At 35.9% G+C, this 14068-nt stretch overlaps 1 protein-coding gene across 1 annotated transcript in view; it reads left to right on the top strand.

Moving 5' to 3' along the window:
• Positions 1-13409, top strand: part of CUNH12orf50 (chromosome unknown C12orf50 homolog) — a 14300-nt gene extending 891 nt beyond the window's left edge. The window contains exons 3-13 of the mRNA XM_031057531.1: positions 2214-2337; positions 4410-4586; positions 5772-5849; positions 5944-6057; positions 7351-7470; positions 8688-8795; positions 10068-10175; positions 10400-10597; positions 12035-12124; positions 12684-12775; positions 13347-13409. Of these exons, the coding sequence (XP_030913391.1) occupies positions 2214-2337; positions 4410-4586; positions 5772-5849; positions 5944-6057; positions 7351-7470; positions 8688-8795; positions 10068-10175; positions 10400-10597; positions 12035-12124; positions 12684-12775; positions 13347-13409 (1272 nt within the window). The remainder of the gene's footprint in view (positions 1-2213; positions 2338-4409; positions 4587-5771; positions 5850-5943; positions 6058-7350; positions 7471-8687; positions 8796-10067; positions 10176-10399; positions 10598-12034; positions 12125-12683; positions 12776-13346) is intronic.
• Positions 13410-14068: the final 659 nt, after the last annotated feature.

Below are 14068 nucleotides of genomic sequence, written 5' to 3'. Positions count from 1 at the left end.
GCCCGGCCGGGGGCAGCTGCGCTTTCTCCAGCGCCGGCTCCTGCGAGAGTAGACTCCTATGGACTCCTGGGTCTATAGGTTCTGCCAGGAACTTACTCCAGCGCGGGCTTCTCATGGGCTCACAGCCCCCCCACCCACCTGCCCTGGCGTGGGGCCCTGCGCTGGCTCCAGGTCCATCTCTGCCCCACCATGGACCTCCATGGGCTGCAGGGGCACAGCTGCCTCACCATGGTCTTCACCACGGGCTGCAGGAGACACTCTCTGCCCCGGCATCTGGAGCACCTTCTCTCCCTTCTTCTTCCCTGACCTTGGTGGCCGAGGGTTCTTTCTCCCACACATATTCTCACTCCTTCCTCTGACTGTTGTTGCCCAGCAGGCTGTGGTATCTTTGTGGTATCAGAGATTGGTTTTTAAGACCACAGTTGCATCAGCAAGAAGTTGGGTATTATTTAAGCTTCGCCAAATTGGTTTGTTCCACTTCACATTAAAAAAGTACCAGAATGGGCGACTTTGAAACGACATGATATTCTATATTTTACTTGGATGCAGTAGGGAGAAAGGAAGGTGTTCAGCCTGGACAAGTCATGTAGCAGCATCATGCTGGTGTCCCAAGCTGGAAGAGCAGTTGGCAACTGTTAAAATGTAACATTCCATCCTGGCTAACAACTGCTCTCAGTTCAGTTCAACAGTTCAGCCACATGGAGAAGGTACCACATGCTTCCTTCAACTATTTTTTGTTTTAGCTACACTATCCACTGAGTTTATTGTCATCCGAAGGTTTGGCATTTGGAAGAAAACTGTTTTCAGGATAAGATGATTTACCTGACTGCTGATAGCTTTGATTCAAAGGAAAACTGTTTTCAGGATAAGATGATTTGCCTGACTGCTGATAGTTTTAATTCAAAGTAGTTACATTCCACCTGGTAAAAATCCAGGGATGGTTTTAGGGCTCTTGGCTATTCCATCCATTTTTAAGGGTCAGGGAGTTAGGTGTTAATGCCTGGGAGATGGGCTTTGTGTCTCAGGGGGTGGCCCAATTATACTGACTACATTCCAAAAGTTTTTGGAGATGTTGCTCTTAGATTTAGCTGTTAATGTCTGGAACTGTGAGAAACCTGCTTCCAAATATTCCAATATTTTCAAGTAGGGCCTTGTTTTCATTTAAAAAAATTACTCAGAAACTCATTCTGAAATAACCCCCAACCTGGCATTTGCAGTTTTCAGGTGGGATGCCATTTTCATCCAGGATATAAGCCTGAGTTTGCGTATTCAGGGTGAATCTCGTGAGCCCTTGCCTCTTTGGAATTACAAGTTTATCATATGTTTGAGACAGATACCTCAGGTTATAAGGAGAAGTGAATTGCATCATCAGAGATTGTGCTAAAAACTGCAAACTCTGATAAGACAGAGATGTGGAACAACAATTTTATGCATGACTAATAGGAATGACTCGTGTTGTGAAAGTACTATCTCTGCAATATTGTGCAGACTTTTTAACTGGTGCCACACTGATCAATAGAGGGACAGCTGCAGTATAAGTATATGTATGAGTAAAGAAACAATTAAATAATTAAACAAATCCATGTAGACAATCTATTATTCCCATTAGGTTTTTGTTTGTCATCTTTAAAAACAGCTGAAGCTGAAAGATGGTGTGAGCAGTGTAATAGGAGTACTGCCAACATCAAATCCCAATTTTTTTTAGTTTTTGTCAGGAATCTTTCTGGGTTTTGTTTCTTACCACGTGTTTTCCCATAGATTCATGTCCTTTAATAGTAAGACAGTACAAGTGCAAGATTTGCACTTGTGCAGCACATTTAATTGGAGATTTATCTGAGTTTTCCATTGTACAGAAAAGTAAACTCAGCCATGTCAGTTAAATTACTTAAGAGGTTTTTTTCCTTCCTAGCAGCTCATGAAAAGTCTGCAGTAAACTAAGCAGACTGTCTTACCCCTATTCTAATCAATTTTACATCACCAAACACCGTTGACTTAGTAACTTTAGAGCTATCTAGAGCTTATGACAGAAGTCATAAAGGATAATTTGAAATGTTGTAAACTATAAGAATGTGGTCCCACAAGATCTTGATCATACATTTATGGCAGTGTGAACTCTCATATATTCAGTTCTATGTTCACACAGCATGTACTAATCCATTTATTCCATTTTGATTGTTATATTTACAACACCTGAAAACTCTTTTCTCCTGCAGCAAAACTACAGCAAGTTTTCCTGTTTCTGGGAGACAGAGCCCGTAGGCTGTAGGAGGATAAGCTGTGACTTCTTTCACAGAAAACCCCGTAATATAAATGGACTTTATTTGCCACCTAGTAACAGTGAGTAAAAATATTTTCTAAACAATTTGTTCACTAGAGTAATGAAATAGCCTAAATGTTGTACCAGTGCTTATGTAATATATGTAAGGTCAAGAAATGCACCATGACAAATCATTCAGGTATGATCTGCTAACCCTGCAGGTTTAAGGGAAAGAAAGGAATTTGAATAAGATTGCCACTGCTAATTATTTTAGCAGTCATATTATGAATCTTCATACCTATTAGTGATATAAAAGATGAAGTCACATTTAGGTTGCTGAGATCCATGGAATAAAAATGTTGCTTAACTTGAATTTCTGATAGATTAAATCTCTCTAGTAGTTCAAATTATTCGTATGCAGGTAATAATTTAAGAGAAATCAAAAGCAGTGTGTCTGATGGGAGGAGGAAGTTAGTAGGGATACCAATATCTGTTGATAGAGCACAACATGTATGGATGAGACACCCTTGTAGAGATAACATCAGATTACAGAGCTGTTTGTGCAAATGTATTTCCAGTTTGTTGTTTTGAATAAAAATTTGGGGCTTGAACATTGGTTAAATATTACTGAAGTACAGTAATAGTGTATAAAGCAGCACGCTTATTTGTGGACAACTCCACCATTACAAGTCCAGTTTTTCCTCATCCATTTCTAAGAGGAGCTCTTAAATACCAGAAATCCTGATAGACAGCTGGAACCTGGAACAGGATAAGAGTTCAGGGCAAACAACAAAGAAGCTGTCAGAAGCAGGAGTGAGGAGAGCAAGTCACCATGAAACCTGATGTTCCTGAAATTGCCCCAGGAAAATGTAGCCTGTAGTATCTGTGCATGTGGAGCCTAACTAAGCACACAGGATCAAGGCAAGACCTGGAGTGCTGTTTTTCCAAGTGCCCATTCTGCCTTCAGCACAGCTCCCCCTTACACAGCACACTTTTGGCTGTGGTGCAAGTCAGAGACTGTGCCCAAAAAACACTGTGGGCAGGGGTATCCTGTGCAAGAGTAGTGTCTGACAATCACAGCTGGAAAACAGACCAAACCCTTTTACTTTTTACTGAAATATGTACAAGTTCAAGGACTATATGTGCCACATTGCAGATACTAAGCGTGCTTTCTTTTGTTGTTGTTCTTATACTCAAAGATCTTGTTAACTAATTTAAGTTTAATTTGGCTTTTTCTATATGTAGCTAAAAATAGCATGTTCTGAACACTGAAAAAGTCTCCGTCAAGTTAGTGTTGTATCTTACACATCTCTTACATGAGGTACAACAAATCTAATTTGCAATCATGTTATGAGAATAGGTTTAACATTATATACATGCTGCTTATAGGCAAGCAAGAGATGCACAAGAATAAAAACAACTGGAATAATAGAAAAATGCCTACACTTTCTTTTGGACTGGAAAATATATCGAAGTTCACTATTTTTAATATAATGCACAGAATACTGTGGTTTAAAATTAGTCAGCTTGAACAATATCCATCTCACCATCTTTCGTAATTTTTCTTTTTAGTCCATTGTATTTCCTGGCTCTTGGAATGTGTTATCCCAGTACTAAAGCCATTTTGCTGAAAATATTATGTGTAGAGATAAATTCCTTAGCAAATTAATATATAATTTCCTTAGGAAAATTATATATATTCTGATTTTTTTTTTCTGATTAAGTGTAAATTATTTTTGTGTACTTCACATTCCTTCACAAAATCTACATTTTATACCTAGTAATGAGAGTTGAGATTTAGTTTGATATAAAAAAAGTCTTCAAATTTAAAATGAGCAATCCTGTGCTTAGCATTGCTAAATTCTTCAAAATAGATGCTGTAGGGAATGATACAGCATGTTTGCAACTTTTTTAAATAGTGCAGTGATGAAAATGTTCCTCATTGCAAAAGTCTGTACTCAACAGTGCCTGTGTCTGTTCAGAGGAGCTGTTTTTCGTACTTTCTGGAGTTAGAAGGTGCTCTCTTGCCAGCCTCTGCAGAAGATAATGCCTAAACTTGATAATGTTTTCAGAAGTATGCCTGCTGCTGTCAGTCTGGATGTGATACTTTAGTTTCCTTCTAACAAAAGAAGTGTAATGTTCTTGTCTGCAGATGTCCCATTGAAACAGGATGTCCAAGGAGGCATTCTGCATCCAGCCCATCGTCAGGACTCACTCAGAAATCAAGACAATGTTTTAGTACCAATTCATCCTCCACTGATTATAAACCTCAGTGATGAAGAGGATGATGAAGAGGATGATGAAGATGATGATGACGAGGAAGACAACTGTAAACAGTTTTTTTCTTTTATAAGCAAGTTGTATAGGTTTTGTCAGCTCTTGCAATGTACCTCGCAACTGGCTTATTATAATAACCATGAGATTTTTAGAAAAGACTTGTTGAAAAGTTTTTTGAGATAGCTTTCAGCTAATCTTTAAAATGTTGGAACTGGTAGTCACCAGATGTGAGCAGGCAGTATTTTCTAAAGCCTGCAATCCAATTCAAATGGCCATCAAAAACTCTTCAAAATTCTGGCATGAAATTACAATTTTAGGAGATACTTTGTTTCTGAGAAATAAATTTTTGAACAAGGGCTGTATGCACTCGTCAGTGAAAGTGAAGTCACAAGTTTTTTACAAAAGATAATTGTGACTTAAGTAATTTCTTCAGCTGATTTACCAAACTCTGTAGGCAGTAATTTTTTAGAGAAAGTTATTCTTAAATCTAGCAAAGAGAGTTAATGCAAAACTCTCCAGTAGTTGAACTTAATGTTCTTACATTTATATATACATATATGTTAATACAGTTAGACAATTGACCATATCTCACTTAAAGAGACTCATAGGGATGGAACAAGTGACACATTCCTGGAGAGTGAAAAGTGAAAGAATGACCTACTTTCAGGCATGCATTCAGCAAATTGCTATGCTGCCCCAACCCACTTTTCACTTTCCCACTGCACATCAGGTTGGGTGGTAGACCAGCCTGTTAGTGCTTCCTAACTTGGCCTCACTCTGAGTATGCCACTTAAACAATATAGAAAGGAGGGCTTTGCTAATCTTCATAGCCTTAACTGAGAGAGATCCAGAGTGCTCATTTCCCCAGCTCTACCTGCAGGCATTACGGGGCTTTGTAACTTTGGGCAGAGGTTTTGTGACAAGCACTCTCTGGTGACACATTGATTTCCTTATGGGTATAAATAAAAGATTATTTTGAAAATGAATATTGAATATATTTTTGAATCCTTTTGAATTAACAAATGTTTGCTTTTAAAAATGTGTTTTAACTGCAATCCCATTGCACATGAAAATACCTAATATTAAGTAATCATTTCTCAGTCCAGAAGCACAGGTTGCAGTCAAAATCTAAAATAACCAATGACAAAAATTAAAGTCATTATCATATTTTATTATTAAGAGTTATTGAATCTCTTTGTATAGTTATCTAGTAATCTTTTAAAAATATTTCCTGCAGATGATTCTAGCTGGATGCCTAAGACTGTTATAGATATTGAAGAGGAAAGAGCAATAAGGGATATATGCTATAAATCTGGTAAATATGAAATTAATCATTCTTACTTTAAAAGCAATGCTTCCAATAGAGTAAACTTTAGGGCTTTTTTTTTCCCCTCTTGGGACATGTGTAGGAGAGTATTATGGGATTCAGAACCCTTACAAACACCAATCAACAAAAACTGTGTCTTCACCATGGCAAGATGAGTTATTATCCTTGGAAACTACTGAGCAAAACTTGCAGAAAGGCAAGTATTTTGATTTCTTTGGATTGTATTTACCACTTCTAAAACTGCTTTAACAGGGAGACACTATTACATAGCTTGCACTTCCTCCCTGCTTTTTAAATTAGGTGAAAATAAAATATTGCAGAAACATATTTGTATTTGTCAGCAAATTGCACAAACACTTCATTCTTTTTTGCCATATATATAGTCACATTTGTGCTGATGACCTGCATCAACTGTGGATGGAAAAGGTAGAAATAGGCTATTAACACAATCCTTTCTGACATACACAACATAGATTTTTCATATAATTTCATGATAAAGATTTGTGTAGTCTAATTTTAACCATCCTAAGGTTAGGAATGTAGTTTAAATTTCTCATCTACACTCTCTGGTGAAAATGAAGAGAGACAGGAACTCCAATGAATCTCCTTTTTATTGAATCACCAGGCGGTGCCAAAGGGTGAGATGAGCCACTTTTCCAGAGATGCTCCTGGACCTCTGTTGGTTCTCTTGGGTGTCTTGATGTCAAAATGTAGTGTTAACTCAAACTTTTCTATAACTAAATTTAGATTAAATGCCTCCTTCAACTGTCTTGTAAAAGAGAAGAACAAAAGAGTTACATTTTGTTTTGAATTCTGGACTATCCAACATAATTAGGGTCAAAGGAATATGAATTTATAAACATTTAGCTCACTTCCTATTGTTTGTCATTTACTGTTCTCTTCTAATTTCTAAATTTGAAATGTTTGTTATTAAAATAGTTTTGATAAATTCTTTCTAACAAATACACAGATATATTTAGTGTATAGATGAGAGAATCAGTGACAGATGTGTGAACATACCTTTTAAGAAGTGTCTTTATTTAGTGTCATCTATCATTAGATGCATTAATAGAAAAAGATTGATATGCTTCTCTAAAACAGTTTTTCAATTGAGTTCTCTGAGGCTTCAGGTACTATGATGACATGCATTTTGGAAATGCCATAAATTCCATTAGATAGGATTAATAAATATAATTCATGGGTAGTGAGAAGTTCACCAATAAGCAGGTAATTTATAGCTAGGTCTTTACTTTGGAGCCATAGTCTTCTTTAGTCTATGAGTTATGCTATTTTCTTATAGAGCATGAAGTGACACTAGGAGTGACACTAGACAGGATTCAAATAATTAATAAAAGAGAAAGAAGGTTATGAAATGAGAGGTTAAGAGAAATTGCACTAAACTAATCAATGGCTCATAGCATGGAAGAGAATGTCAGTGCCATTACTTGTGCTTACACACAGCTAAACATTCTTTCTGTTATCTTTCCAGGTGATGGTAACACGATTCCTATAAGATTTAATTATACAAGAAAGGAAAAGGAGAGTTCAGAAAGAAGATTATCAATAGAGAGTATTCCCAGAACGGACCATAAATCCTTTGACAGTGGAGGTAATATACTGTAGCATCAGCTTCTCATTGCTGAATGTCATGTGATAAATAAAATAACTAAATATGCATGCATTAAACTTCTACATTTTGCATTTGGTTTATTATATGTTCTTTATGTTCTAGGCACTCTTTCTCATGCTGAATCATTAATTATAACAATAAATCATAAACATTGTTTACAATTATATATTATGCTTATTTTAGGATTGCAGTGGAAAAAATCCTTTATGCAGATTACAGTTGATTTTGGGAAAGAAAGGGTTCTGTGGAGTTATGAAAAAGCAGGCATAGAGATGCAGACAAATTGGTTAGAGCCTGGTGCTAGTAACACCAAGGACATGTGTTTGATCCCTGTATGGGCCATTCATTTAAGAGCTGGCCTTGTGAGTCCCTGCCCACTCAGAATATTCTGTGACTGTGATTCTGTGGCTGTCTGAAGTCAAAATGCTCTCAAAAACTGTTACTTTTGTGAGACTATCCATAGTTAAGATGAATAAACTTTGTATTTTTCAGTTATCCTACAGAAAAATAGCAAAGCTGTAATCCTGCAACTTGTGTAACAGGATCCGATCCCTCTGCATAAACTTGATTGACCTTAATGAAGACATACTGTTTTGACCAATTGAGTTCAGTATTGAATCATGTTAATAAAGTTGAAGAATGCCCCATTCTCCTTGAATTTACTTAATACTTAGTGATATTCAATCCTTTTTTCATAAATATTTATTAATGATAAAAATAGTAATAATTCTACGGGTTTTTTTTCCCCCCTTAGTTTGTCAATGCAAAATAGTGCAATACCATGCTAGGGCTGCTTGCTCTAGCTTGAAGCAAACTGGTGTGTGTCTTCTAGCTCCAGAACTATTGCACAGCAGAAATGAATCTTACATTCTACATCTTTTCCTGTCACCTTTATGTATAGAAGTATTTTTCTTTTTGGATATTCTTTATGTCTGTATAAACATTTACCACTGAGCCACAATTCAATAATTGAATCTCTGTTCACAATTATATGTATTTAAAGCTTTTAACAGACTATTTAACAGCTCTGCTTACCAGACTATTTTCTCTAATTTTTGTGGGCCTTATTAAATCAGATATTTTGTTTCTATTCACTTCAGCTAAAAACATGCCATTTAAAAAGCAGACTCTTTGCATTGTTCACCTTTCTCAGGGTGCTCTCAAGTATAGGTAACTATGAGACTCCTTTCCTGCAGGCGGTGGTGGTTCTGTGATACAGAGGAGCACATTTGTTGATGGAAACAGATTTGAGGCACTACCTCGGGAAAAAGAACCAATTACACCAAAGTATTCCAATGTGAAAGGTACTTCATTACTGTATATTTGCAAAATTTTAGATTAGATTACTTTTGTTCCTCTGCAAGTGTGTTGAACATTATATATTTTGTGTAAAACCAATCTGGAGTGAAATTTCCATTAACAGTGTGAATTCTTTCACTGCAAGACGACAGCAGTTGTACGTTATGGTTTAATTCTGCTTCTTTCAGCCAGTTTGCATCCACTGATAGATTCAGTTATGAGTCCTTGAGTTACTAAAGTCTTTGATGCACACGTTAGATCACGGGGAATGCTGTGCACTTTCCACTTTGGACAAGTAAAACAGATTTGATTGTAGGTAGTATCTCACGGAACACAGGACTTAATAAAACCAATAAAAATATAGTTAAGGAAAGAGCATAACACTTGTGATAGAGTATGTTCATCAAAAGCTAGTCATGTAAGCAAATTAAAATACCTACACTAAAGTACCTTAATGATAAGTTTCATCCTTTTCACAGGAGGGTTCCAGAATATATTTGTCAATTTACAAAATATTATTGTGAGTAGATTGTTATCCAGTTATTTCTTTGCAGTTTTAGAATAAAAGGAAAAAAAAGGACAGATTTTGGTCTTTAAACTACCCCATAAACTGAAGCAGAAGTAGAGCATTTCTGCCTCATTTTGGCCTGAAATGGCAGGAACCAAAAGTGCTTATTTACATTAGCAGGAAAAAATGGAGAACAAAGCCCCATCTTCCCAAAGAGTAGCAGGGCCAGAAGAAGAGTATACTGTGATTACTTTACAACGCAACTTTCCCTGTGAAGCTCAGTTTGTAGTTTGAAGTGGGCTTACCTATGCAACCAGTGCTGTTGCAAATTTACCTCCATCATTTGTAGTATTTTGTTATGTTCATGCACTGCACATGTCCAGGGTGTATCCAGATGCTACAGGCCGAAGTCATTCATGGTTCAGCCAGGCATCCTTTGAAGTGCATGGGTTGGCCTCCATGGGCTCAGCCATGGGTGTTCTAGAGGTCCACACCTATGCAGTGTAGAGAAAGGATGATCTGATTTTTGCTTTTAGAGTTAATTTTTAAGTTGGTCTTCAAGATTTCTTCTGCTAGAGGAAATATGGACACTGTTGTTTTCCTTCTGAGGAATGACACTTTTAGTATAATTAACATGTGAAACCGTGTTCCACCCAAAGGGACCTATCATGAATTAGGAGATTACAAAATAAAAATACCACAGGATTTTTGGCTATGAACATTTTTTGTGCTTTCTAAAAAGTGAATACATGTTATTTTTATCCTTCAGAAACAAACTACACTGAACTGGTAAAGAGCCACCACTTTAAGGAAGTAAAGGAAAATAAAAGGATTTCTGAGGAGCGAAGAAATTCAGCTAATGCAGTAACTGGCAAAGGTATTTTGAAAAAATCATCAGCTTATTCATTTGTATTTACTAAACTGTGAGATGTTTTAGCACTATCTAGTAAATTTCTGTTCTTATTGTCAAATATGGACAGCCCATAGTTGGATTGGTCTATCTACAAAGAACACTTTTTTAATCTTGTTTGGTCTCCAGTTGCACGCACTCTGAAATTTTGAATAATGGGACAACCATTTTGGTTGTATTTCCACTTTTAGGAATTCACACTCCGGACCCCAAAGGAAAACCAGGTTTTCAACAAAGAGGCCAAAGTAAGGAAGATGAAACTGCTTCTTCCAGTCCATATGGGAGAGACACTGGAAGATACACGCATTTAAATTCTCCAGAACCTCGACGTTCAGCTTATGTCGTCTACCGGACTGTCACTCAAAAACCAAAATTCAATGGACCTGCAGGTGGGTTTCTTTGTACGCAGAATTCTTAAAATGCCTGTCTATATTGTGCTGCTCGCAATTGGGTCCCTGCAGCTGAACAATAAGTTATTTATGCTTAAATACAGGCATGAGTAAATTTGATCAAGCATAATTTTCACAAGTTGATTTTAGCCATATCCATAGACAGAAACATAAAGATTTGTAAAGCTTTACAATTTGTCAGACAGAATATTCACGAAAAATAATTGAGCCATCTTTACAGTAGGAATTCATGGATGCAATGAAGTGGTGATGTGCACAAATATAGTGATCCCCACTTTTTACAGCATGCCTTATGTGATTTATACTCTTCAAATATTTAATAAACCTTGAAAAATCCACCTTTGAGCTCTTATTTTATTCTAACTGCTTATAGTAGAAGTATGTTTTGCAGTAGAATTTCAGTCGTGTCTCAAGAAATGTTTCTTGTTCAACCTTATTTTTCCCAGTAGGAAATATGCTGCTTGCTTTGCAGCGTATATTTCCATAACTGGGATTTCACTGGAGATTTCATGATTATGAATTGTATTTATTTTCATTATTTAGGATTATTTTTTGTCTTGAATAAACAAGGGTTTGGATCATATTCACAATTCTGTTATCAATTTAAATGCAGTGTAAATCTTTGTATTTAACATTAGTATTATTTTTTTTCACATTAATTATGTTGGACAGAGGACTGAATCTATTCTTTCTGCTGCTCATAAAGGATTGTACTTTCCTTCATCTTACTCTACTGTCTTCTTGATGGTACATGCTATGTCATTAATTTGACAAGAAGCCTACAGGTGGGATTCTGAGTCTTGCATCTTTCTTTCTGGCAATCTGCTTCAGATTTATTACACCTTTCACTTTATTTTAATCTTGCTAATATATATATAGCCTCACCCAGTCTACTACATCATTTGGGCTTTATTTGAATTTTCAGTTTCTCTGTTCATGGTTTCTCTGGCTTATTTGTTTTTTCATTTGTCACTTTGTCAACAGATTTTGTGGTAAATAATTTAGATAATCAGAAATCAAAAAAGTGATTTTGTCTTGGCAGTTTCAGTCATCTCTCTTAAGCTGGGTTCATTCTCCATTTTGAGGTTCCTCCCTGTCTTAATTTCTAATAACAAGGACCTCCTTCAGACAGAGTAATGCCTACTTTAAGGTGAATAAACCTAAACAAATTCCAACATTGGTGCTTTGTCTTGAGGACAAATAGTTGTGTCTTTTTTCTTTTTTTCTTTGAATGTTCGCTTTCATTAAATGTGAACAAGGTGATATAGAGATTATATAGAGAGAACATTCTTTATGTGGAGAATGCATTTTATTAAATTTCCAGGTTAAAAAAGGATAGAACATTTTTGAAAAAATGGGAATCAGCATTTTTCTTTAAGAACAATCATTTATATTTTTGTTGCCTTTTTTTTTCAGCAGTACCTGAGTCCTATGGTCAGAAAGGCTCCAAACAAAAGAATCAGCCTGACACCAATAGGAGATTTTGGACACAAACAGAAAACTATGGTAACATTTACACATTGTGCATAAACTGAAAATTGTAGGATTATTACAAAATTATAATTTTAATTAATTGCATTAAGATGGAATTTAAAGAAGGATATTAATAATATTAATTTTTAATCGATTTTTTTAGAAAATGGTTTGTGATTAGGCAGCATATTCTGAGGCACAATCGAATGTCTAGCAAAAAGCCATAATATAGCCTTGTGTATAGGGCTTTCACAAGCAAGGATAAAACAGAAGCTGTTGATGTCTTTGGGAAGGTCTTTAGCCCGGGAACATTCCATCTTGGTTAAAGCGAAGGATGTTTGTAGCAGAATCTCCTTGTATGGAAGATCACATGAGCCTCATGGAAATGCTACAATGTTGCAAATTATCTTTAAAGTTCTAGAGAGCCTGCCTTTATTTAGTACTAGCTTGTGTTTCAGAGGCAATATCTGGCTCATCTGATACATTCATTGAAACTTCAGCCGTGCAATATTTAACTCACATATTAGACTAAGGGACTCTTTCCTGAAATTGCGGCTGAAGTTAGGAAACAATGTGTATGTTTTTCCTACAGGCAAATATACTTCAGGATCTTCTAATTCACCAGCTTGGAGGAAAAGAAATCCACAAGCAAAACCATTCTCTAAATTTAAAATAACCACTCAGGTAACTGATAGAAATGGTTACAATTCAGCCTTTTGGGGAGAAACGGCATGTCTCTGCCCACCTAGAAAATGTAAAAATGTTTGTAAAACTTCCTCATTCAAAACCTGCAAGATTCTCATCAATGTTGAGTAGCTGAAAGAGCAGTTAATAGTTTTGTTTACAGTCACGTAACTTTGCCTGAATAACTAACCTGTGATTTCTATTTCTTTTACCAATAACACTTATATGAAAGCAGAGTGCATACTCTAAAATAAAGTGCTATAAAATGCAAGTTTTGGATTCTAGCACCAGACAAACACAGTAGAGACCATATAAGTTTGGTCTGTTTCTCTGCTGGATTGTTCGTGAAGCTGCAATAACTAGCTGAAGTCTGAAGCCATGAAAGGACTCAGGCTACAAAATGTTTGCAAGATACCATAAAGACCATTCATACATTTTACAGCTACCTTGAAAGCTGAGATTAGAACATCTATTTCATGTTTAATTTTAATTCTTAAAATGTTTCTGAAGGAGCATGTAGTTTTACTCTAAGAAATTATGCACAGAATTTTGTGTATATCTGTTTTGACAGCAGAGTAAAGAAGACATGGAAGTGAATAAAAAAGGAGAAAAAGAAACATCTAAAGGAAAATAAGGAAATTATCAACTCGGATGTGATAGACGATGAAGAAAGATGAAGAAACTGCAAATTCCAAAAAGAAGGTGCAGGAAGGAAGCACACTATAGTGTTTCAAAACTGCTTAAAAATTCTTAAAAGCATGCTCTACCTGGTGACATATAAAGATCTATATCCACTATGTTTAATCTACTATAAAATTTTGGCACTTGAAGTTATTTTTACAGACTACAGCTCTACACCATAGACTGATAGTTCATAGAGAAAAAAATCCTTAAGCAGATCCTTCCCCTATTTTATTTGATAGATTTTTAAGGCATAATTCCTAATATGAATAAATACTATTATACTTAGCAGTTTCAGAGGACTTTTAATGTAAACAGCAATAGTGTAATGCATTCTAGAATGTGGTTTCCTGGTACAAAAGCCAGATTCCTACATGGTTTATCTGCTTTGCCACATGTTTGGGGACTCACTCTGAATTTGATCTTGAGATTTTGCAATTTTAACAGAGGAGCAGTTCATAACTGTGCTATGAACTAAAGACATACACAAGAAAACTCAGAATTAACTGAGATATGTATTTAAATGCATTTCAAACTGAAATTTGAAGAGTTGTATAAAGACTGATAAGGATACTTTAATATTCCTTTCTGGGGAAACAAACCTCTTAGTGA

The sequence above is a fragment of the Geospiza fortis genome, unplaced genomic scaffold (genome assembly GCF_000277835.1).
Source record: "Geospiza fortis unplaced genomic scaffold, GeoFor_1.0 scaffold186, whole genome shotgun sequence".
Lineage (NCBI taxonomy): Eukaryota > Metazoa > Chordata > Aves > Passeriformes > Thraupidae > Geospiza > Geospiza fortis.
This window is presented reverse-complemented; position numbering and strand designations above follow the sequence as displayed.